We start from the raw sequence: 25,037 nt of genomic DNA on the forward strand, positions 1-25,037 counted from the left end.
CATGTAACACGTTTGTGGTTAATGCTAACCGCAAACGTGGCAGTGAGAACACTGCCATGTGTTACATGTTGTAGCGGTTTTTACAAAACCACTAGCGGTTGGCCTTGAGCGGGAATCGCGCGATTCCCACTCAAGTGAAAACGGGCCCTAAAAGACAGAGTGTGGTTTTAAAACTGCAACTGTGACAGTATGATGCAATATAAAAAAGCCTATATAACTGAAAATAAATAAAAAAATTATACTCTTTGCTACCAATATTATATTCATTACCCATACTACACATACAATTCATTCTTTCATAAGTTTTTTTTTCACTTCAGGTTTGCTTTAAAGAGGGATTGACAGCCACAAAACCAAATTCTATTTAAACACTGCAGTGTTTTAAAAATGCTGCCAGAAATCTCACCCTGCAGTACAGGCTGTACTATCTATTCAGAAATCTATCTGCTGTTATTATATTCTCTCAGTCCCCCAGGCTTTTCTGTGCCATTGCCAACCACAGTGAGAGAAGGGAGGCTTGTCCATCTCCCCTCCCACCTTCCTGCTTCTCACTGATTGGCTGAGCAGACTGCTTCAACAACGGAGCCAACAGTGAGATAAGGATGCTGAGTTCTACCATCCATGCCTGGTCCTCGGAAGAGTGGGACACATGCTCAGGAGTTGGCAGCCCATATGGGTCATACCAGCAATACGGAATAGGTGAGACCTTTCCATTAGAGCATAGCCCACATCTTCATACATTTTTCCAGTGTGTGCTGCATTTTTGTCTCCCTCTCTTATTTTGAGTATGATCCATTTAACACCACTCTTTGCCTTCTGTCCCTTAACCAATTCTCTCTCCACATACATACATATATTTTCTCATAGTCCCTGTATAATCAGCTAAGTATGTGTATCTGATCATACCATGAGTAAGTTCTAAATATATCCTATACAATAAAATGCAAGTGTCCTTGCATCATCAACTGAATGGTTGTGTGCCCCTGGCTTTCTTGTACTGAGCATGTGCGCAGCCAGGGCAGTTTGGACACAAGGCCGGATCTGACAGTTTGCTGTGTGTGGTTCACAGAGGTTCTCATTGCATAATGCCAAAAGAAGTAAAGCAATTCCAGGAGCAACTCATCCATAATAAAACTTCAACTTTTAATTTTCTTCCTTGTTAAAATACAATAGTAACACACGGCTTAAAAAATAGAGAGTGAAAGATACTTATCAGGCCATTGCAGATGAATAGAGGTGTTTCGCCCCACAATGAGGGATTTCTCGAGACCGTTCTCATTGCATTGTGGGAAATAACATCTTTTTCCAACTGCCAAGCAAGCAGCTCCCTGTGTGCATATACTTCAGACAGTGGTGGGGAACGAGCAAGCGGGATGCGTAAGTGCGCGCATTGCGGGGGGTAGCGGCTGTGACCTAGTTTTTAATGGGCAGGCTTTTTTACTAGTATATATACAGGTCCTTCTCAAAAAATTAGCATATTGTGATAAAGTTCATTATTTTCTGCAATGTACTGATGAACATTAGACTTTCATATATTTTAGATTCATTACTCACAACTGAAGTAGTTCAAGCTTTTATTGTTTTAATATGTATGATTTTGGCATACAGCTCATGAAAACCCAAAATTCCTATCTCAAAAAATTGGTCATCACCAATAAAAGAAAACAAAAAAAGTCAACCTTCAAATAATTATGTTCAGTTATGCACGCAATATTTGGTCGGGAATCCTTTTGCAGAAATGACTTCTTCAATGTGGTGTGGCATGGAGGCAATCAGCCTGTGGCTCTGCACAGAATTCCTATCTCAAAAAATTGGTCATCACCAATAAAAGAAAACAAAAAAAGTCAACCTTCAAATAATTATGTTCAGTTATGCACGCAATATTTGGTCGGGAATCCTTTTGCAGAAATGACTTCTTCAATGTGGTGTGGCATGGAGGCAATCAGCCTGTGGCACTGCACAGGTGTAATGGAGGCCCAGGATGCTTCGATAGCGGCCTTAAAGGGATACTTAAGTGAAAATAAAAAAAAAGATTTTTACTCATAAAAATGATTTTTACTCACCTGGGGCTTCCCTCAGCCCCCTGCAGCTGTCCGGTGCCCTCGCAGCCTCGCTCCGATCCTTCTGTCCCCGCCGGCGGCTACTTCCGGGTTTGGCGACAGCCCCCGACAGGCTGGGAACGTGAGTGATTCTTTGCGTTCCCAGCCACAATATATCGCCCCCTATGCTGCTATTGTGGCAAGAAGGCAATAGCAGCATAGGGGGCGATATATTGTGGCTGGGAACGCGAAGAATCACTCGCGTTCCCAGCCTGTCGGCAGCTGTCGCCGAACCCGGAAGTAGCCGCCGGCGGGGTCAGAAGGATCGGAGCGAGGCTGCGAGGGCACCGAACAGCTGCAGGGGGCTGGGGGAAGCCCCAGGTGAGTAAAACTCATTTTTTTATTATCCCTTTAAGCTCATCCAGAGTGTTGGGTCTTGCGTCTCTCAACTTTCTCTTCAAAATATCCCACAGATTCTCTATGGGGTTCAGGTCAGGAGAGTTGGCAGGCCAATTGAGCACAGTAATACCATGGTCAGTAAACCATTTACCAGTGGTTTTGGCACTGTGAGCAGGTGCCAGGTCGTGCTGAAAAATGAAATCTTCATCTCCATAAAGCTTTTCAGCAGATGGAAGCATGAAGTGCTCCAAAATCTCCTAGCTAGCTGCATTGACCCTGCCCTTGATAAAACACAGTGGACCAACACCAGCAGCTGACATGGCACCCCAGACCATCACTGACTGTGGGTACTTGACACTGGACTTCAGGCATTTTGGCATTTCCCTCTCCCCAGTCTTCCTCCAGACTCTGGCACCTTGATTTCCGAATGACATGCAAAAGTTGCTTTCATCCGAAAAAAGTACTTTGGACCACTGAGCAACAGTCCAGTGCTGCTTCTCTGTAGCCCAGGTCAGGCGCTTCTGCCGCTGTTTCTGGTTCAAAAGTGGCTTGACCTGGGGAATGCGGCACCTGTAGCCCATTTCCTGCCTACTCCAGTACACGGTGGCTCTGGATGTTTCTACTCCAGACTCAGCCCACTGCTTCTGCAGGTTCCCCAAGGTCTGGAATCGGTCCTTCTCCACAATCTTGGGCAGCACGGTGGTGTAGTGGTTAGCTCTCTCGCCTTGCAGTGCTGGGTCCCTGGTTCGAATCCCAGCCAGGGCACTATCTGCAAAGAGTTTGTATGTTCTCTCCGTGTCTGCGTGGGTTTCCTCCGGGCACTCCGGTTTCCTCCCACATTCCAAAAACATACAGATAAGTTAATTGGCTCCCCCTAAAAATTGGCCCTAGACTACAATACATACACTACATAATATAGACATATAGCAATGGTAGGGATTAGATTGTGAGCTCCTTTGAGGGACAGTTAGTGACAAGACAATATATATATATACACTGTACAGCGCTGCGTAATATGTCAGCGCTATATAAATACTAAATAATAATAATAATAATAATCTTCCTAAGGGTCCGGTCACCTCTTCTCGTTGTGCAGCGTTTTCTGCCACACTTTTTCCTTCCCACAGACTTCCCACTGAGGTGCCTTGATACAGCACTCTGGGAACAGCCTATTCGTTCAGAAATTTTTCTGTGTCTTACCCTCTTGCTTGAGGGTGTTAATGATGGCCTTTTGGACAGCAGTCAGGTTGGCAGTCTTACCCATGATTGCGGTTTGAGTAATGAACCAGGCTGGGAGTTTTTAAAAGCCTCATGAGTCTTTTGCAGGTGTTTAGAGTTACTTAGTTGATTCATATGATTAGATTAATAGCTCGTTTAGAGAACCTTTTCATGATATGCTAATTTTTTGAGATAGGAATTTTGGGTTTTCATGAGCTGTATGCCAAAATCATCAATATTAAAACAATAAAAGGCTTGAACTACTTCAGTTGTGTGTAATGAATCTAAAATATATGAAAGTCTAATGTTTATCAGTACATTACAGAAAAGAATGAACTTTATGACAATATGCTAATTTTTTGAGAAGGACCTGTATATGCACACACACACATACAATACACATGTTTATCTCGTCATTCATGGCCAAATAGATGCTAATAATATCAGCTTAATGAAAATTTTATGTAAATGGTATCTCTATCTATCTAGCTATCACTATCTGATTACATTTGGCACATTTACCTTTTAACCACTTAAGCGTGAAGGGTTGTTTATTTTTTTGCATCTGAGCAACTTGCCAATAACTTTATCACTATTCATCACAATGAATTGGTCTATATCTTGTTTTTTCTGCCACCAATTAGGCTTTCTTTGGGTGATACAAGAATTATTTTATTCTAAATCCATTTTAACAGGGATATAAAGAAATAAATGGAAAAAAATCATTATTTCTCAGTTTTTGGCCATTATAGTTTGAAATTAATACAATACATTGACAAATTATGTCCCTATCACAATGTATGGCGCCGATATTTTATTTTGAAATAAAGGTGCATTTGTCAATTTGTGTCCATCACTATTTACAAGCCCATAATTTAAAAAATTATATTAATATACTCCTTTGACATGCATATTTACAAAGTTCAGACCCTTAGGTAACTATTTATGTTTTTGTTTTGTTTTTTAATTGTAATTTTTTTTATTTATTTTTTGTATTAAAAATTGTGTGTGGGTAATTTTTGATGTGGGAGGTAAACAGCTAATTTTAAATGTTTTTATAAAAAAAATGGATGTGTGTGTAGTTTTACTATTTGGCCACAAGATGGCTTCAGTGAAAAAGTCCTGGAAGCGTGATCGTACGCTTCCAGGAAGAAGAATGAAGACGGGGAAGTTTTTGTAACTCAGAAAAACCGCAGCCTCTGATTGGAGGCTGTCGGTTTTTCTGCGGGGGGCTTCGATCATTGAATGGGATCTATGATCCCATTCATTGATCACTGGACTAACGGCCGGCGGCCCGCGGGTGTGCGCACAGCCCAACTGGACGAGAATGTTTGTCCAGTTGGGCTTCAGTGGTTAAAGAGGAACTGTAACCCAGGATTGAACTTAAGCCCAATCAATGGCTGATGCCCCCTTTCCCAGGAGAAGTCTTAATCTTTTTTTCAAATAGATCATCAGGGGTCTGTATGGCTGATATTGTGGTGAAACCCCTCCCACAGTGTGATGGCATGACCATGGTCTTGCATTGTGGGTAAATAATAGCTATTTCCAATTGCCAAGCAAGCAATACCTCCCTCGGTGCTTAGAACTCTCAGTAACGAACATTCCGTGCAGATCCCCTGGCAGAACTAAAGATGTCAGAATGTAAATTGGGGAGAGGAAAAGTTTTACAATGGGCAAACACTGACTAAATAAAGTATACTGTAAATGAATATTGTAAACAATAAGCAATTCATTATGTTATTTTCACTACAGTTCCTCTTTAAATGGCATTTGGCACCACCACTGCTCTTTATGTCTGAGCCTTGACTATATAACTGAACTGCTGTGTGTGCTCTTCTCAGCAAGAAAATCTTTCTCTTAAAAGTCTTCTTTAACAATAAAAAATATTGCTTCTGAGCAAAGTTTCATCCCTCATCTTTCTCATTTTTTTCTAGTGGATTATACTGTGGTTTAATATTGCCTTTACACAGAAGAGTTATAAGGGGCCTTATACAATTCCAAGAGATGAAACACTCGCTACATGCATGTAATTGCATTGTCAAATCATTGCTTCTTATGTTTGTGTGAGGTTAACTTGAGCATTATAAGAGGACTTTAATGGTGGCCACTAATGATCCAATCTTTTTCATCCAATCTTACACTTTCTATGTAATATAACTGCCTAAATTATCCATTCAATATATTCACTCAATTTACCCTTATACTACATAGATTTGGTAAAATTGGATGAAAAAGATTGGATCATTAGTGGGCACCTTAAAGGGAGATGCCAGGCAATTTTGAAGCAAGATGCTAGGCGTGTGGATGTGCTAAGTTGTTTTCTGTTGTTTTTTTTCAATATTTTTAATTACATATAAAAAAATGAAATAGCTAACCACCATCACTTTTAAATGGACAAATAAATGAATGCATCTCATTGGTCAGTGTGTAGACCAATACGAAACCACAACAGGAAATTCAGAGATGCTTTTGCTAGGGTTCCTTCTATAATGCAGAAGTACTAAAAGAAGATGAAGCGCGCCATAGTGCATTAAATGTGGAGGAGATTTTATTAACAATTAAAAGTTATACTCACAAACATGAGTGATAAAATCGCTTCTCAGCGGACTGCCAGCCGCTTGCCTCTGCAGTGGGGGATGACGCGCTGTGGCCAGCAGCGCGATTTCCGATGGCTTGGAATCCGTCTCACTGGGAGGTGGGCGTCGCTGGAGTGTCAATCGGCGTGTGACGTCATTACGCGTTTCGGCGCACAGCGCCTTCGTCAGATGACGTCTCACGCTTGCGGAGGGCAACATATAGTGTCGCTCCTGAGGTCGCTATGGAGACCAAAATGCTAAAATAAACTTTATTATCCAGAGAACAACGGGGGGAGAAACATAAGGGCACGATAGCGCTGGAGGCTTATAGCAGCGCGTCATCCTCCCCGGCAGTACAAACATCATGTTGAAGGAACATGTGTTGCATTCAGATTGTCTAGTGAACATAATTACAGTTCGATACTTTACATGGAAACATCCGCATTCTCATATTTAAGCCAAACCATTAATACAATATTACCAACTGGTACAACAGTACCAAAACATAAGACAGTTTAAAGTAAAACGATTAACCCATTCGGAAGCTATAGGGAATAGGATTCCGAATTAGAAAGGGCACAAAAATAAAAACTATTTACATGAACCCCAATATAACAGGATCCAGAAACCTTCCCTCTAAAAAACTTTATTTAGTGGACATCTAAAAACAACTTGAAGGAAGGTTCCTTAATGAACTCTTTTTAGGGGGACTTTTGTAAGGACAGGGGAAATTCTTTACGTTGTGTAACCTATCCCAGCTGGCTTATGAGGCCAAGAGGATATAGGGGATGGGAGAAGGAAAGCCAATGGAAATTATGGATGGGATAACCCTGGGATGAAAGCAAGGGAAAACTTTCGAATGGGAGGACCCTTGGGGGGGGGGGGGAAAGAGGAGGAATTGGGAGGGAGGGGGTGAGGGAGGGGGGGGGGGAAAAACAACAACTCACTGAGGTCCTACCACTAGGACCATAGTGGGAGCAGGAAGGGGGGGGGGGAAGGGGGGGGGGGGGGACCAGGTCGTGTTAGCTGGTGGAATGGAAAAGTAATTCAAAAATATGAATACGATACAGGGGAGGCAACCTACTATGGACCATGCCTATTATACGGTATACTCACCACCCTCATCTAGTGTAAATTTCTGCTACTATTGGGTGTGCTGGAGGGAGAAAGGGGAGAAAGGAAAAACATTAGTGACCAGCAGTGCTATAGGATGTAAAACACACAGTAAAAAACACACAGTAAAAACACAGTAAAAAACTCAAACACTTTTTCTAGTAATACATTTTTTAGTACATCACAAATATGTGGATATCTCTAGGCCTTCATTAAGGCCCTTTGGGCTGAGAGCATCCAGTTTAAAGATCCAAAATGTTTCTCGCTCACAGAGCCTCTTGTATCTTTGTCCTTGTAATAACCTTCTCGAAATTGTCTCTAGGCCTACTATCTTAAGAGTATCCACCAAGCTGTTATGGCACTCCTTGAAATGGCGTGGAACACTATGTTTCTCCACCCCATCAAGTATGTTCCTCTTGTGCTCCCCTAATCTTTGTCTGAGGGGTCTGGTGGTTCTGCCCACATAAAACTTGGGGCAACTACAGGTTAAAAGGTACACCACATAATCACTTCCACAGTTTATAAAATCTTTCAGTTTGTGTACATAGTTATTAGTATCTATTACTTCAGTGGCTCTGTGTCTAATAAATATAGATTTGGTAAAATTGGATGAAAAAGATTGGATCATTAGTGGGCACCTTAAAGGGAGATGCCAGGCAATTTTGAAGCAAGATGCTAGGCGTGTGGATGTGCTAAGTTGTTTTCTGTTGTTTTTTTTCAATATTTTTAATTACATATAAAAAAATGAAATAGTTAACCACCATCACTTTTAAATGGACAAATAAATGAATGCATCTCATTGGTCAGTGTGTAGACCAATACGAAACCACAACAGGAAATTCAGAGATGCTTTTGCTAGGGTTCCTTCTATAATGCCAATAGCAAAGTATAGAGAGCCCTGCCATAAAGTACCTTTAAATCTTGTGCTTGGGCTTCTCATCGGTCCTTTGATCTGACCATATGGGAATCCTTCTCAGGGTAGATTCTCATTGGTCCAATTAAAGGGAAGCACAGGCAAAGGATATAAAGATTCTTTTGCAGAGGTTTGCTATACTCTGTTGCAGCATAGTGTGCTGGTAATGTGAGCAGAAATTCTATCCCCCCCCCCTCCCCTCCCCACAAAGTATTGCAGGAAGCACTTTAATACTGATCTTCTCCATGCTGCATCAGGTCTCCTCTTCCTCCCAGCAGCCACATGCTCTTTGCGCACTCGATGCATGTCGGCTCCTGATGCATAAGGGGGGTGAAATTACTGGCGACTTCTCGCAGGGGGTATGGGGGTTGTGCATTCATCATGACTGGCCACCATGTGTGGCTGAGGGTGACATGAAAGTTTTTTTTTTTTTTTGATAAGCCATTGTTCCGTCAGAAAAGAATCCTCCTCTCCCGGAGAACTCTCAGACAAGGTGTCAAAAAGGCTTGGGATTATGCTGTTTTTGTTTAATTTAATACAAATAATTTGTAACATAAGGTGCAAAAATCACCATTTTGAGATGAACAATATAACTATCAGCTGAGTTATGCAGGTGTTAAGTTTAGCTGTCATCTGTCCACATTTCTAACATCAAAAATTGCCTCTGTTGTCTGAATTCAGTAATTGAATCAGATGGAAAGAACATGACATGAGAAGAAAACAAATGTACATTTCTTTCTCAAACTGCCAGAAGAACTCATGTTCGCCCTTCAGTGCAGTGTTAATTGAGTCATGCGATTTTACAAATCATATGATTTCAACAATCACCAGCACTCAACAGTAGCAATTTTAGGAACTTCTCATCCCAAAGGACTGTTTTACTAATGTTCTATTGTGGTGAACAACATTAGACAACACTGGGGAAAATTATTCTATAGAATCTGTATGGATTTTTTGTTAATCTTCTGCTAAGTTAAGTTTTCAGGACCATGAGTGTTGTGGAAATGTTAATGAAATAGAATTATTATGTGCATGCTACATGCTCCAACTGTAGTCGCTCAGTCACACAGTACTGCTACTAGCCTCCCTCTCACCCCTATTATTACTTGCATTTTCCTTTTTTCCCCCAGAATTTACATGCTTCATTCATTGTGTGTGTGTGTTTACTATTTTCTATGGAAGTTTATTTTAAGCATCACAGTAGTTAATGTACATTATATTATAACTAGAGGTAGAACTGAATTAGACCTTCTACTTAATCAAAAGTAAAGGTAAATTCTGGGAATAGTAAGTTTGTTTATGTCTTTTTGTGTAACCTTGAAGACTGTGTCTCCTCATTGTCTTTGGCATTGCTAATGTTATTTACTTTTTTTCTTTTAGCACTCCAAACATCCCTGGATACACTGGCAGGGTTCATTGGATAGCTATCCACCCAGCAAATTCTAATCTTCTATCTCCCTCTTCATCTGCAGGCACAAAAATGAGTGGGTACGTGTGAGTCGCATTTCTAAAGGAGTTTTCGTACGCTACAGTGTTAACCCTCTGGAGCATTATTTAAATGCACACTCAAGCATGCCTTTACACGTTTACTGCACTTGGGAGTGTTAATGGTTAAGAATAACCACAGATATTATAACAATATTAGAACAGTTTAACTGCACTATATATATTCTCAGCAGTGCTCCTGCAAATACAATTTCCTTCCATGACCAGCTTAGCATGACTTTGTCCCAGGAACAACCCCTTTTGGTGCCAGTTCTGCCTCAGCAGCAGCACTTGATATCATGAAACCAACATGTTAATAGTTCCTTAAAGAACAGTGTAGTATTCCTAAAAACACATTTATTTCCCATATTAACCCAGAATAAGCATTGGTCTTTCAAATAGAACATACTTCCCCAGTACAAGGAAGGACTAGATGTGGTATGTGATCAGTCAAATAGCATAGAACAATAATACGAAATGTACAGAAGGCCTTAACAACACCATAAAAAAATGATTGTCTGACTCTGATGGGTTGCTGAAGGTAACTGTCCTTCCTTTTTTGTTGTTCTTCTGCACAGTCAATTGGATAAGCCTGCATTTAAATCTGGATAGCAGAATTAGCAGGTTATAGGGCAGAATTTACTGCACAGACGTTCAGTTGCAACAGTAATGTAACTGATGAGCAACAGTTTGTAAATGTAAACAACAAAGAGTTATTATGCTACAACACACAAAATGTTGTAGCAGAAATGTAACTAAAATACAAATTTATGCAGCAATGTGCTCCTGTATGCAGTTATTAGCAACTTTTTAGTGACATGTAGCTGTCCTCAAGCACAATGGCCTAAATGTTAGTGGTGTAGAAATTATATACCTGTTAAGAGCATGCTAGGCGGAAGATAGAGGCATCTGGGCCTTCAAGAAAAAAAAAAAAGAAAGAAAGAGACTGAGGCTCCTTGTGGTGTAGTAAATCTGGCAAATAGGTAAACTGAGTTAACTAAATTGTGCACTCATAATTTTAAACCCAGCTTGTGGATGTTAGTGTGCCTATACACTGAAAAGTGGAAAGCTTGATGAATTCATGTGTCTCACTTTAACCACTTGCCAACCGCCTTAAGCCGATGGGCGGCGGCAAGGGCTGGGCCCAAACGACCGCAATACGCCCATCGGCGGTGGCGGCGGCGGGCGTGGTTATGCAGCGATCGCGTCATTCGTGACGCGATCAGCCGCCGGCGTCTGGCTCTGTCCCATCCCCCCCCCCCCCCCCCCCCCCGTGCTGTAACTATGTAACTAACCCGCCGGCCGTTCGGAAGCGTCGGCGGGTTACTAGCACCCCGATCACCACACGGTGTATAATAGGCTTTGTAATGTATACAAAGCCTATTATACAGGCTGCCTCCTGCCCTGGTGGTCCCAGTGTCCGAGGGACCACCAGGGCAGGCTGCAGCCACCCTAGTCTGCACCCAAGCACACTGATTTCTCCCCCCCTGCCCCCTGATCGCCCCCACGGCACCCCTCAGACCCCCTGCCCACCTCCCAGACCCATGTTTACACCCAATCACCCCCCTAATCACCCATCAATCACTCCCTGTCACTATCTGTCAACGCTATTTTTTTTTAACCCTAAACTGCCCCCTGTTCCCTCCTGATCACCCCCACACCCCTCAGATTCTCCCCAGATCCCCCCCCCCTGTGTACTGTATGCATCTATCCCCCTGATCACCTGTCAATCATCTGTCAATCACCCCCTGTCACTGCCACCCATCAATCAGCCTCTAACCTGCCTTTTGCGGGCAATCTGATCACCCATCCACACCAATAGATCGCCCGCAGATCCAACGTCAGATCACCTCCCAAGTGCAGTGTTTACATCTGTTCTCTACCCTAAACACCCACTAATTACCCATCAATCACCCATCAATCACCCCCTATCACCACCTGTCACTGTTACCCATCAGATCAGACCCTAATCTGCCCCTTGCGGGCACCCAATCACCCGCCTACACGCTCAGATTGCCCTCAGACCCCCCCTTATCAATTCGCCAGTGCAATATTTACATCTGTTCTTCCCTGTAATAACTCACTGATCACCTGTCAATCACCCATCAATCACCCCCTGTCACTGCCACCCATCAATCACCCCCTGTCACTGCCACCCATCAATCAGCCCCTAACCTGCCCCTTGCGGGCAATCTGATCACCCACCCACACCAATAGATCGCCCGCAGATCCGACGTCAGATCACCCCCCAAGTGCAGTGTTTACATCTGTTCTCTACCCTAAACACCCACTAATTACCCATCAATCACCACCTGTCACTGTTACCCATCAGATCAGACCCTAATCTGCCCCTTGCGGGCACCCAATCACCCGCCTACACGCTCAGATTGCCCTCAGACCCCCCTTATCAATTCGCCAGTGCAATATTTACAACTGTTCTTCCCTGTAATAACCCACTGATCACCTGTCAATCACCCATCAATCACCCCCTGTCACTGCCACCCATCAATCAGCCCCTAACCTGCCCTTTGCGGGCAATCTGATCACCCACCCACACCAATAGATCGCCCGCAGATCCGACGTCAGATCACCTCCCAAGTGCAGTGTTTACATCTGTTCTCTACCCGAAACACCCACTAATTACCCATCAATCACCCCCTATCACCACCTGTCACTGTTACCCATCAGATTAGACCCTAATCTGCCCCTAGGGCACCCAATCACCCGCCCACACCCTCAGAACGCCCTCAGACACCAGCCCTGATCACCTCGCCAGTGCATTGCTTGCATCTAATTCCCCCCTCTAATCACACCTTGAGACACCCATCAATCACCTCCTGTCACCACCTGTCACCCCCTAGCACACCTACTCATCAGATCAGGCCCTAATTTGCCCCGTGTGGGCTCCTGATCACTCGCCCAAACCCTCAGATCCCCCTCAGACCCCCTTCCGATCACCTCCCCAGTGCATTGATTGCATCTATTTTCCCCTCTAACCACCCCCTGAGACACCCATCAATCACCTCCTGTCACCCCCCTAGCACTCCTATCCATCAGATCAGGCCCAATACAACCTGTCATCTAAGAGGCCACCCTGCTTATGAGCGGTTCCACAAAATTTGCCCCCTCATAGACCACCTGTCATCAAAATTTGCAGATGCTTATACCCCTGAACAGTCATTTTGAGAAATTTGGTTTCCAGACTACTCACGGTTTAGGGCCCGTAAAATGCCAGGGAAGTATAGGAACCCCACAAGTGACCCCATTTTAGAAAAAAAGACACCCCAAGGTATTCTGTTAGGTGTATGATGAGTTCATAGAAGATTTTTTTTTTTTGTCAAAAGTTAGCGGAAATTGATGTTTATTGTTTTTTTCACCAAGTGTCATTTTTCACTAACTTGTGACAAAAAATAAAATCTTCTATGAACTCACCATACTCCTAACGGAATACCTTTGGGTGTCTTCTTTCTAAAATGGGGTCACTTGTGGGGTTCCTATACTGCCCTGGCATTTTAGGGGCCCTAAACCGTGAGGAGTAGTCTAGAATCCAAATGTCTCAAAATGACCTGTGAATAGGACGTTAGGCCCCTTAGCGCACCTAGGTTGCAAAAAAAGTGTCACACATGTGGTATCGCCGTACTCAGAAGAAGTAGTATAATGTGTTTTGGGGTGTATTTTTATACATACCCATGCTGGGTGGGAGAAATCTCTCTGTACATGGACAATTGTGTGTAAAAAAAATAAAATAATTGTCATTTACAGAGATATTTCTCCCACCCAGCATCTGTATGTGTAAAAATACACCACAAAACACATTATACTACTTCTCCTGAGTACGGCGGTACCACATGTGTGGCACTTTTTTGCACCCTAAGTGCGCTAAGGGGCCCAAAGTCCAATGAGTACCTTTAGGATTTCACAGGTCATTTTGCAACATTTGGTTTCAAGACTACTCCTCACGGTTTAGGGCCCCTAAAATGCCAGGGCAGTATAGGAACCCCACAAATGACCCCATTTTAGAAAGAAGACACCCCAAGGTATTCCGTTAGGAGTATGGTGAGTTCATAGAAGATTTTATTTTTTGTCACAAGTTAGTGGAAAATGACACTTTGTGAAAAAAAACAATTAAAATCAATTTCCGCTAACTTGTGACAAAAAAAATAAATCTTCTATGAACTCACCATACTCCTAACAGAATACCTTGGGATGTCTTCTTTCTAAAATGGGGTCATTTGTGGGGTTCCTATACTGCCCTGGCATTTTAGGGGCCCTAAACCGTGAGGAGTAGTCTTGAAACCAAATGTCGCAAAATGACCCGTGAAATCCTAAAGGTACTCATTGGACTTTGGGCCCCTTAGCGCAGTTAGGGTGCATAAAAGTGCCACACATGTGGTATCGCCGTACTCAGAAGAAGTAGTATAATGTGTTTTGGGGTGTATTTTTACACATACCCAAGCTGAGTGGGAGAAATATCTCTGTAAATGGACAATTGTGTGTAAAAAAAAATCAAAAAATTGTCATTTACGGAGATATTTCTCCCACCCAGCATGGGTATGTGTAAAAATACACCCCAAAACACATTATACTACTTCTCCTGAGTACGGCAATACCACATGTGTGGCACTTTTTTGCAGCCTAACTGCGCTAAGGGGCCCAAAGTCCAATGAGCATCTTTAGGCTTTACAGGGGTGCTTACAATTAGGCACCCCCCAAAATGCCAGGACAGTGAACACACCCCACAAATGACCCCATTTTGGAAAGTAGACACTTCAAGGTATTCAGAGGGGAGCATAGCGAGTCCGTGGCAGATTTCATTTTTTTTGTCGCAAGTTAGAAGAAATGGAAACCTTTTTTTTTTTGTCACAAAGTGTCATTTTCCGCTAACTTGTGACAAAAAATAAAATCTTCTATGAACTCACCATGCCTCTCACTGAATACTTTGGGATGTCTTTTTTCCAAAATGGGGTCATTTGGGGGGTATCTATACTATCCTGGAATTTTAGCCCCTCATGAAACATGACAGGTGCTCAGAAAAGTCAGAGATGCTTCCAAATGGGAAAATTCACTTTTTGCACCATAGTTTGTAAACGCTATAACTTTTACCCAATCCAATAAATATACACTGAATGGGTTTTTTTTTAATCAAAAACATGTTTGTCCACATTTTTCGTGCTGCATGTATACAGAAATTTTACTTTATTTGAAAAATGTCAGCACAGAAAGTTAAAAAAAAATCATTTTTTTGACAAAATTCATGTCTTTTTTAATGAATATAATAAAAAGTAAAATTTGCAGCAGCAATCAAATCGCACCAAAAGAAAGCTGTATTAGTGACAAGAAAAGGAGGTAAAATTCATTTAGGTGGTAGGTTGTATGACAGAGCAATGAACCGTGAAAGCTGCAGTGGTCTGAATGGAAAAAAAGGCTCTGGTCCTTAAGGGGCGAAAAGACTGTGGTCCTCAAGTGATTAAAAAAAAAAGTCTTGTGGTTAACCAAACAAAATACTAATGTACAGTACCTGGAGGAAGTGCCCCGATAAAGATAACATAATTAAAATCAGTTTAGAAGGTAAATATAACTTGCTTAAATGACCTCAGTGATGGAAAAGTGCCAAATAGGTGGAAAAATAATACAAGTGTGTATCACTTGACTACACATTACGCAGGTGTCATCCCGCTTCTTCAGTTCAATAAAAAGTGCCTCAACGAAAATAGAAAATGGTTAGGAGCACATATGCCATTTTCTATTTCCCTCAAGACACTTTTTATTGACCTGACCACATCGTCAACTGAGTAATAAGCACTTGCATTATTTCTCCACCTATTGGCCTATTGGCGTTCGTACACCATTGAGGTAAGGTACACCATCGAGGTAAGGTTGTTTTTAAGCATTTTACCTCCATTGAGTCACAACCTCCACCCCTCCTGGTACATTATTAAGAACATGTTCCGGTCAGCTGAAACACATATGTGAAATCACAAGAGCAAAAATTCCTCACATACTCTAAATTATATACTTAATGTTTTCTGTTTGTAGGCTCCTACATGAATGAACATGTAGAAAAATACATAGGAGTTAAGCTGTGAGTTAAGGGCACTAATGAAAATGACCACAACATCGTTCAGGGCATGCACCATAAGCTCTGGAAAGGGATAAAATAATTTGATGCTGTTATAGTCATTGCTTTAAATAAATGAATGCCATTTTTAAGTTGAAATTTCACTGAAGCCGCTTTAACCAGAGCATAAATTGCGTCTGGTTATTGCATTATTGTTATTACTGAACATTTGATTCACATCTCATTCACTACACTAGCATGAGATTATCTCACATATGACATTGTACATTAACAGCACTGTTTTTTATCTCATGACCACCTAAGCATTTTAGTTTAGTTACCACAAAGCAGAAACTTTTCAAGGTTCTTAATGTATTCAGCTCTCAGGTAAATAAGAAAAAAAATGGGGAGTCCCCACTGGAGCTGTACTTGTCCTCCTCTTCTAGCCAAGGAGGGTGGCAATGAGTAATGAGCAGAGAGGGACTCAGCATCCATCTAATTTTTAGCTACCATACCAGCTTATCAACAAACGCATGTCAAGCTTATTGAAATTTTCTGTCACCATTGACATAATGAAGCCACATTACCCAACCGCATGATCCCACTGTATCATCTAAAAAATAAAAAAAATGTATATCAACATTTAGAAGAAATATAATATTACAGCCCCATGTGTTTATTGACTAACTTTTACACTTATGGCAAATGAGTAAGTGGTCCACTAGAAAAGCCAAGTAATTATTAAAAAAGGGGTAAAGAGGCGCCCAAGGTGAATAAAATACATTAAAAGCAACTAAAATATAAATAAATGAGGTGGCTTACCTCAATGATGACACACCCATATAGGAATTGATATTTATTAGTAAAAAAAAGCACAGGCAACGCGTTTCGTGGGAACTCGCCCACTTCCTCAGGCCAAATAAAGTGCCAATAAATGCCGGTAGCCGGATTCAAGGCGCCTATATGGGTGTGTCATCATTGAGGTAAGCCACCTCATTTATTTATATTTTAGTTGCTTTTAATGTATTTTATTCACCTTGGGCGCCTCTTTACCCCTTTTTTACTGTGTCTCACCCCATCCGTGGGGTGCTCCTACACCTGATCACTGGTGGTCTCTGACACTACCCAGTTTGCCAGTGTGTAAGAGTTTTTTCAAGAGAGCGACCTTCGCCAGGTCTCCTGGTACCCCGAGTGGAGTCGGGTTTGTGCACCTCCGCCTGCCTGCAGTGGTCGGTAGCCCTTCTGCAACCCCCCTTTGTGAGTATTATTTCTACACCATTTAATTTATTTATCACTCTCTGTGACGTACTGCAACATCTGGGCTCCCGTTGTCTCTGTGTTTCTTCCCATAGGGTGCACATACTCACCCTCAACCTTCAAGTAATTATTAAGGTGATTGTGCTTCTCTGATTGCTGCATGATCAAGGCAATTTTATAGCTTCTTCTCTCTATTCCGAGCTCCAACTTGGGAAATTTAGCAGTTAGTTGCACACAATAGATCACTGTGGCAGATAGCAGATGTCAAATGTCACTTTCTGTTTATATATATGCTACATAGAGTTAAAGGGAACCTGAAGGGAGAGGGATATGGAGGCCGACATATTTATTTCCTATTAAATAATTTAATTTTCCTATTAAACAGTTGCCTGGCTGTCCTGTTTATCCTCTGCCTTTAATACTTTTAGCCATAAACTCTGAACAATCATGCAGATCAGGTGCTCTGACTAAAGTCTGACTGGATTAGCTGTATACTTGTTTTAGATGGGTGATTCAGAAAATACTAATGCCAGAATGATCAAAAGTACTACCAGGGAACTGGTATTAGTTAAAAGGAAATAAATATGGCAGCCTCCATATACATCTCACTTTAGGTCCCCTTTAAGTAATATGTCTTCAAAAGGTGTCACACCTTCTACAGGATCTTCTCAAAACATTAGCATATTGTGATAAAGTTCATTATTTTCTGTAATGTACTGATAAACATTAGACTTTCATATATTTTAGATTCAAATACACACAACTGAAGTAGTCCAAGCCTTTTATTGTTTTAATATTGATAATTTTGGCATACAGCTCATGAAAACCCAAATTTCCTATCTCAAAAAATTAGCATATTTCATCCGACCAATAAAAGAAAAGTGTTTTTAAAACAAAAAAAAAGTCAACCTTCAAATAATTATGTTCAGTTATGCACTCAATACTTGGTCGGGAATCCTTTTGCAGAAATGACTGCTTCAATGCGGCGTGGCATGGAGGCAATCAACCTGTAGCACTGCTCAGGTGTTATGGAGGCCCAGGATGCTTCGATAGCGGCCTTAAGCTCATCCAGAGTGTTAGGTCTTGCGTCTCTCAACTTTCTCTTCACAATATCCCACATATTCTCTATGGGGTTCAGAGCAGGAGAGTTGGCAGGCCAATTGAGCACAGTAATACCATGGTCAGTAAACCATTTACCAGTGGTTTTGGCAATGTGAGCAGGTGCCAGGTCGTGCTGAAAAATGAAATCTTCATCTCCATAAAGCTTTTCAGCAGATGGAAGCATGAACCCACTTTTGACCCAGAAACAGCGGCAGAAGCGCCTGACCTGGGCTACAGAGAAGCAGCACTGGACCCTTGCTCAGTGGTCCAAAGTGAATGAAAGCAACTTTTACATGTCATTCGGAAATCAAGGTGCCAGAGTCTGGAGGAAGACTGGGGACTCTGGGAGAGGGAAATGCCAAAATGCCTGAAGTCCAGTGTCAAGTACCCACAGTCAGTGATGGTCTGGGGTGCCATGTCAGCTGCTGGTGTTGGTCCACTGTGTTTTATCAAGGGCAGGGTCAATGCAGCTAGCTATCAGGAGATTTTGGAGCACCTCATGCTTCCATCTGCTTAAAAGCTTTATGGAGATGAAGATTTCATTTTTCAGCACGACCAGTCACCTGCTCACAGTGCCAAAAAACACTGGTAAATGGTTTACTGACCATGGTATTACTGTGCTCAATTGACCTGCCAACTCTCCTGACCTGAACCCCATAGAGAATCTGTGGAATATTGTGAAGAGAAAGTTGAGAGACGCAAGACCCAACACTCTGGATGAGCTTAAGGCCGCTATCGAAGCATCCTGGGCCTCCATAACACCTGAGCAGTGCCACAGGCTGATTGCCTCCATGCCACGCCGCATTGAAGCAGTCATTTCTGCAAAAGGATTCCCGACTAAGTATTGAGTGCATAACTGAACATAATTATTTGAAGGTTGACTTTTTTTGTTTTAAAAACACCTTTCTTTGATTGGTCGGATGAAATATGCTAATTTTTTAATATAGGAATTTTGGGTTTTCATTCATGAGCTGTATGCCAAAATCATCAATATTAAAACAATAAAAGGCTTGAACTACTTCAGTTGTGTGTATTTGAATCTAAAATATATGATAGTCTAATGTTTATCAGTACATTACAGAAAATAATGAACTTTATCACAATATGCTAATTTTTTGAGAAGATCCTGTACATTACACTTTCCCTGATTTAAGGCCATAGTATTATTGCATTGTTATCTTGTTTTTCATCTTCTTGTCATTTGCCTAGAAATGTGCACTTACTCTACTCACTCGCTTACTTAATAATTTATTATTATTATTATTATTATTTTTATTTATATAGCACCAACATCTTCCAAAGCCCTGTATATAGTGCAAAACAACAATAGTGGGAAACATAGATACTGTACATGAGAAGTTCAACACATTGTACAATCTGGACTTCCAGCAATACATGTACAAATACATACATAGTTGATGTGTGGTAGAGGTTCATATGACAAAGTACAGCAGAAACAACAAACACTGGGGATTGACCTACCACTATTTGTTATTTGTCTGCCCTATGCTTTGACAAAGGGAACTGGATTGGCCCCGAATGATCATTGGCGATAACGGTCAGATGCTGTTTATTGTGTGTAATAGGACAATAAAAATTGCATATTCCTGAATACAACCCGTGTGCGGAACCTTCTTCACAATTGTCTGGTACTACTGCCATTGGGTTCCAGCACCAGCAACAGCTCTATTAGACCAGTGTGCGATTCTTTCGATTGGATATAAAATAATGCAAACATCTTAATTTAAAAGATAATTAGATAATTTATTTATTAATTATTAATGTAGTTATTACTTCATACAATGTGTTTTCTTAATTTTGTTTCAGATTGCTAACTGAAAGCAGAACTGGCTCTCCTTTTAATCATCAGGCTCCGCTTTCCAAAATGGTCACCACCGTTTCACCATTTAATCCATACAATAAGACGGACAAAGAAATCATTGCCTGAAGACCATAGTATAGACGTTCAGGGAAGAAAAAAGTCTTAGAAACAAATATATCACGTGTCTGTTTGCAGTTTGTATACAATATTGAGTGAACAGCATTGCAGAAAAAAATCACTTTAAGTTAACTATCTGTCTATCTATCCATATCTAGTAAGTACTGTATATCACTGCAAATAGTCAGCTTTTTGAAACCCCAATGTTGGGTATAAAGTAGGGGATCGGCCTATATGCAGGTGACATGCACTTGAGGCTGCCGTATGCAGAATGCACAGTGAGGCATGCTTCAGCATGTATAGCTACCTGACCTCACTTTGGCTTGCACCCTCTAGTGTTCCTTGCAGCTTCCCAAACTGGCCACTAGAGCTCCAGGCTCACTGTGGTCACATGTAAGTGAGCCTTGAACTCTAGTGGCTAGTTCAGAAGCTGCACAGGACACTAGAGAATGCAAGCCAGAGCTATACATGCGTAAGCCAGTTCACAGCACACTCTGCACAAAGCGCACTCTGCGTGGAGGGAGATGGCGGCACATTGGGGGGTGGCCAATCAACAGGTCATAACTTTTGGCTTATTTTTTTACTCCAAAAGTGTGTGTAGGGGAGGCGTATGCGCAGAAGAGCTTATCTGTGTGTATATACAGTACCAATTTATTGTAATAGTGTTCATTAAAGGGTACTTCCATTCAAAGGAAGGCGGGATGGAGTGTCTCTCTCTCTCTGCTCAAAGACTTCAGGACAGGTAATGTATAAAACCCTGCGACCATACCCCTTCCCCCCCCCTCCTCGTCCATTCGTCCGTCCTCATGCTGTCATTACAGGGTCTGTCTGTTTTCACTGGAAGGACTCTTTAATTAAAACTCATTAATGACTAATTTCAGATTTTTAAACACAGGTGATCAATATGGGGGGGGGGGGGGTGAGCTCTGCTACCGCTCGGGTCCCCCAACTGCAAGCTACACCTCATGGGGTAAAATAGGCGGCACTACTAGTGCCCTCGCCAACAGAGACACCCCCCACCACTACTATCCAAATTAAATGCAAAAACACACATGGAAAGGCAATGCTACCTCGCCCAGCAGCATCTGCAATTAAGCTGGCCTGCAGAGCACAGCTAGTTAGCCAATTAAAAGACACAGTATGTTTTCCGTTCTGCAGTACCGATGAATGCACGGGCTGAACCAAATTCACTATCTCCCCTATGCTAGAAGGCAACCTTCAGTTTCACATTGTAATGTGGTAGCAGGGGCAGTACAGACAGCTAGTCTCCAGACCTCCAAACTTCAGATTTTATCTCATAGTTTTGTTGCACACATATCTCATGATTCGTTGTGCAACCTTTGTACAAGTTTTAATACTTATGTCATGCAATAATATACAGTAGACTGATTCTACTGGTGGTAGGGCGTTTCTCACTGAAGAGAATTGACCTTTGCATGTATCATTAGGAGTGAGTAGTACTAATGGCTATCCAGTATTTATTCCTTTATTTTCAGGGTGAAAACCGTTAAAAACCTCTGACTTCGCTCTTACGATTATGCTGACTAAAGTAGCCCCACTCAGTCTCTTCTTTTCCTTAGTTCTGTTTCTAAACAAACTAGCTTTTTTTAAAGCAAGCCTGAACTGGTACAAAAGGGTTGACTTTTACTTACCTGGGACGTCTTCCAGGCCCCTGTAGTCTTTAAAATCCTTCAGTGTCTTCCTGGTCCCCTCTGTTGTGCCGCTATCGCCCCTCATAAAAAGCTCTGAACTGGCTGGGTCACAGCTACGACATTTGTAGGGTACCACCTGTTGCCTCCTTGTCTGTGCTTCATGGACAGGAGCATCTGTGCATGCACGGTTACAATTCTTTGTGAACCAGGTATACGCAGAATGCTCCTGGCCATGTGAGCAGAATCGAGGAGGTGTACGGAGAAGGACTGCAAATGTGCCCTAGCTATAACAAAATATATACATGGTACTAGAGGCAGAAGTGAGCCAGCATACATCTGAAGAGAGCATGTTTGGATTTTAAAGTATTATTAAGTACTTTATTTTTAATTGTGGACGGTGCACCATGTCATTGCTCGGAGCACCACACTTGTGTTACAAGGGGACTTGCTTTTCTCATTGAGACTTTATCGTATTGTGATTTTATTTTGTATTATTTTTATTTTATTCTTATGGATTTTGATTTTCAATATTATGTGGAGTTTTAAAAGAGAGTGATAATTAGATAGCACACGTCATCTGATCTCTTGTGTTCTAGTACATTTGCAGTGCCTAGAATTCAGTGTTATACTCCTCGGTGCAGCCGTTTCTGTAATCTCAACATAAAGGAGTTAATGTACTAAAGTTTGAGAACCATGGTGTGCATTATTTTTTTGAGTATTTACTATAAGTTAGCATATAATGCTTGCAACCCTCATCATATGAGAATATACAGTAGTGCTGTTGCTAAAAGGTTGTCTTGTGACTGCCATTATTTAACGGAAACCTGAGAGGTGTTAATCTAAAAGTTTTATACATACATGGGGCTTCCTCTAGCCCATTCCACACGGATCATTCCCACGCCGTCTTCCTCCGCCTGTAAGTTTGGCCAGTTGGGGCACAGGCACAGAACGCTCCCAGCCACAGTAGCAAGATGGGGGGTCGCGCGCAGCCGCACTGTGTATGCGCCGACTTGTAGGGGGCTGGAGGAAGCCCCAGGTATGTATAAAACTTTTAGATTAACTCATCTCTGGTACACGTTAAATACACTTGCAGTTAGGGATTTTACAGTGGTTTGCAAAAGTATTTGGCCCCCTTGAAGTTTTCAGCATTTTGTCATAGTACTGCCACAAACATGAATCAAATTTAGTGGAATTCCACGTGAAAGGCCAATACAAAGTGGTGTACACGTGAGAAGTGGAACGAAAATCATACATGATTTCAAACATTTTTTACAAATAAATAACTGCAAAGTGGGGTGTGCGTAATTATTAATACTTTGTAGAACCACCTTTTGCTGCAATTACAGAACCACCTTTTGTTGCAATTACAGCTGCCAGTCTTTTAGGGTATGTCTCTACCAGCTAGAGACTGAAATCCGTGCCCATTCTTCTTTGCAAAACAGCTCCAGCACAGTCAGATTAGATGGACAGCGTTTGTGAACAGCAGTGTTCAGATCTTGCCACAGATTCTCGATTGGATTTAGATCTGGACTTTGACTGGGCCATTCTAACACATGGATATGTTTTGTTTTAAACCATTCCATTGTTGCCCTGGCTTTATGTTTAGGGTCGTTGTCCTGCTGGAAGGTGAACCTCCGCCCCAGTCTCAAGTCTTTTGCAGACTCCAAGAGGCTTTCTTCCAAGTTTGCCCTGTATTTGGCTCCATCCACCTTCCCATCAACTCTGACCAGCTTCCCTGTCCCTGCGGAAGAGAAGCACCTTAGTACATGATGCGGCCACCACCCTATTTGACAGTGGGGATGGTGTGTTCAGAGTGATGTGAAGTGTTAGTTTTCCACCACACATAGCATTTTGCATTTTGGCCAAAAAGTTAAATTTTGGTCTCATCTGACCAGAGCACCTTCTTCTACGTTTGCTGAGTCCCCCACATGGCTTGTGGTAAACTGCAAATGGGACTTCTTATGCTTTTCTGTTAACAATGGCTTTTTTCTTGCCACTCTTCCATAAAGGCCAACTTTGTGCAGTGCACGACTAATAGTTGTCCTATGGACAGAGTCTCCCACCTGAGCTGTAGATCTTTGCAGCTCGTCCAGAGTCACCATGGGCCTCTTAACTGCATTTCTGATCAGCGCTCTCCTTGTTCGGCCTGTGAGTTTAGGTGGACAGCCTTGTCTTGGTAGGTTTACAGTTGCGCAATACTCCATCCATTTCTGAATGATCGCTTGAACAGTGCTCCGTGGAATGTTCAAGGCTTTGGAAATCTTTTTGTAGCCTAAGCCTGCTTTAAATTTCTCAATATTTTTATCACTGACCTGTCTGGTGTGTTCTTTGGACTTCATGGTGCTGTTGCTCCCAATATTTTCTTAGATAACCTCTGACGCCGTCACAGAGCAGCTGTATTTGTACTGACATTAGATTACACACAGGTGCACTCTATTTAGTCATTAGCACTCATCAGGCAATGTCTATGGGCAACTGACTGCACTCAGACCAAAGGGGGCTGAATAATTACGCACACCCCACTTTGCAGTTATTTATTTGTAAAAAATATTTGGAATCATGTATGATTTTCGTTCCACTTCTCACATGTACACCACTTTGTATTGGTCTTTCACATGGAATTCCAATAAAATTGATTCATGTTTGTGGCAGTAATGTGACAAAATGTGGAAAACTTCAAGGGGGCCGAATACTTTTGCAAACCACTGTATATGTAAAGCCAGCTATGCTGAATTTAGTAGAGCATTTCTTGCTATGCGAGCATGCTTAGGACTGCAATAGCACAAATTCTAAAATTTTAACCCTTCAACAATCCTTGCCCTACTCTGACAAAGCCTAGAAAAGTGTTGCAAACTTTTCCCAGTTGCCCCAATATTTGTCGAATTTTTTAGTCCAATCCAAGTTTGCCCAATCACTTTTGTTTTTAGCTGTTATTTGTAAAGTCTTGGGCAATGCCCTTCCGGTATTCATGAATCTGTGCTGCTATAGCAGCGAGAGCTACATGACAGCACTGCAAGCTAAGTTCAGGGAGGCACACTACACGCGGTCATAGCGTGCCTTCTTTAGTTACTATGTTAATTACATAGTAGCAATGTTAATTAACATTAACATAGTAGCAGCCGCACTAGTGAAGTTTTATGGTTGCAATACTTCACAGCAGTGGACAGCATTTAAAGGAGCGCATTTTGCTATGTATAGTAACTGTTAATTAACATAGTAGCGGCCGCACTAGTCAAGTATTGTGGTTGAGATACTTCACAGCAGCGGCCAGCATTTAAAGGAGTGCG

The 25,037-nt window shown here is 41.9% G+C and overlaps 1 protein-coding gene across 2 annotated transcripts in view; it reads left to right on the plus strand.

Moving 5' to 3' along the window:
• Positions 1–22,432, plus strand: part of SPMIP7 (sperm microtubule inner protein 7) — a 119,402-nt gene extending 96,970 nt beyond the window's left edge. For both annotated transcript variants that reach the window (XM_068236517.1, XM_068236518.1), the window contains exons 8-9: positions 9,639–9,746; positions 19,987–22,432. In XM_068236517.1, the coding sequence (XP_068092618.1) occupies positions 9,639–9,746; positions 19,987–20,107 (229 nt within the window). In that variant the 3' untranslated portion in view covers positions 20,108–22,432. The remainder of the gene's footprint in view (positions 1–9,638; positions 9,747–19,986) is intronic.
• Positions 22,433–25,037: the final 2,605 nt, after the last annotated feature.

The sequence above is a fragment of the Hyperolius riggenbachi genome, chromosome 5, assembly GCF_040937935.1.
Source record: "Hyperolius riggenbachi isolate aHypRig1 chromosome 5, aHypRig1.pri, whole genome shotgun sequence".
Lineage (NCBI taxonomy): Eukaryota > Metazoa > Chordata > Amphibia > Anura > Hyperoliidae > Hyperolius > Hyperolius riggenbachi.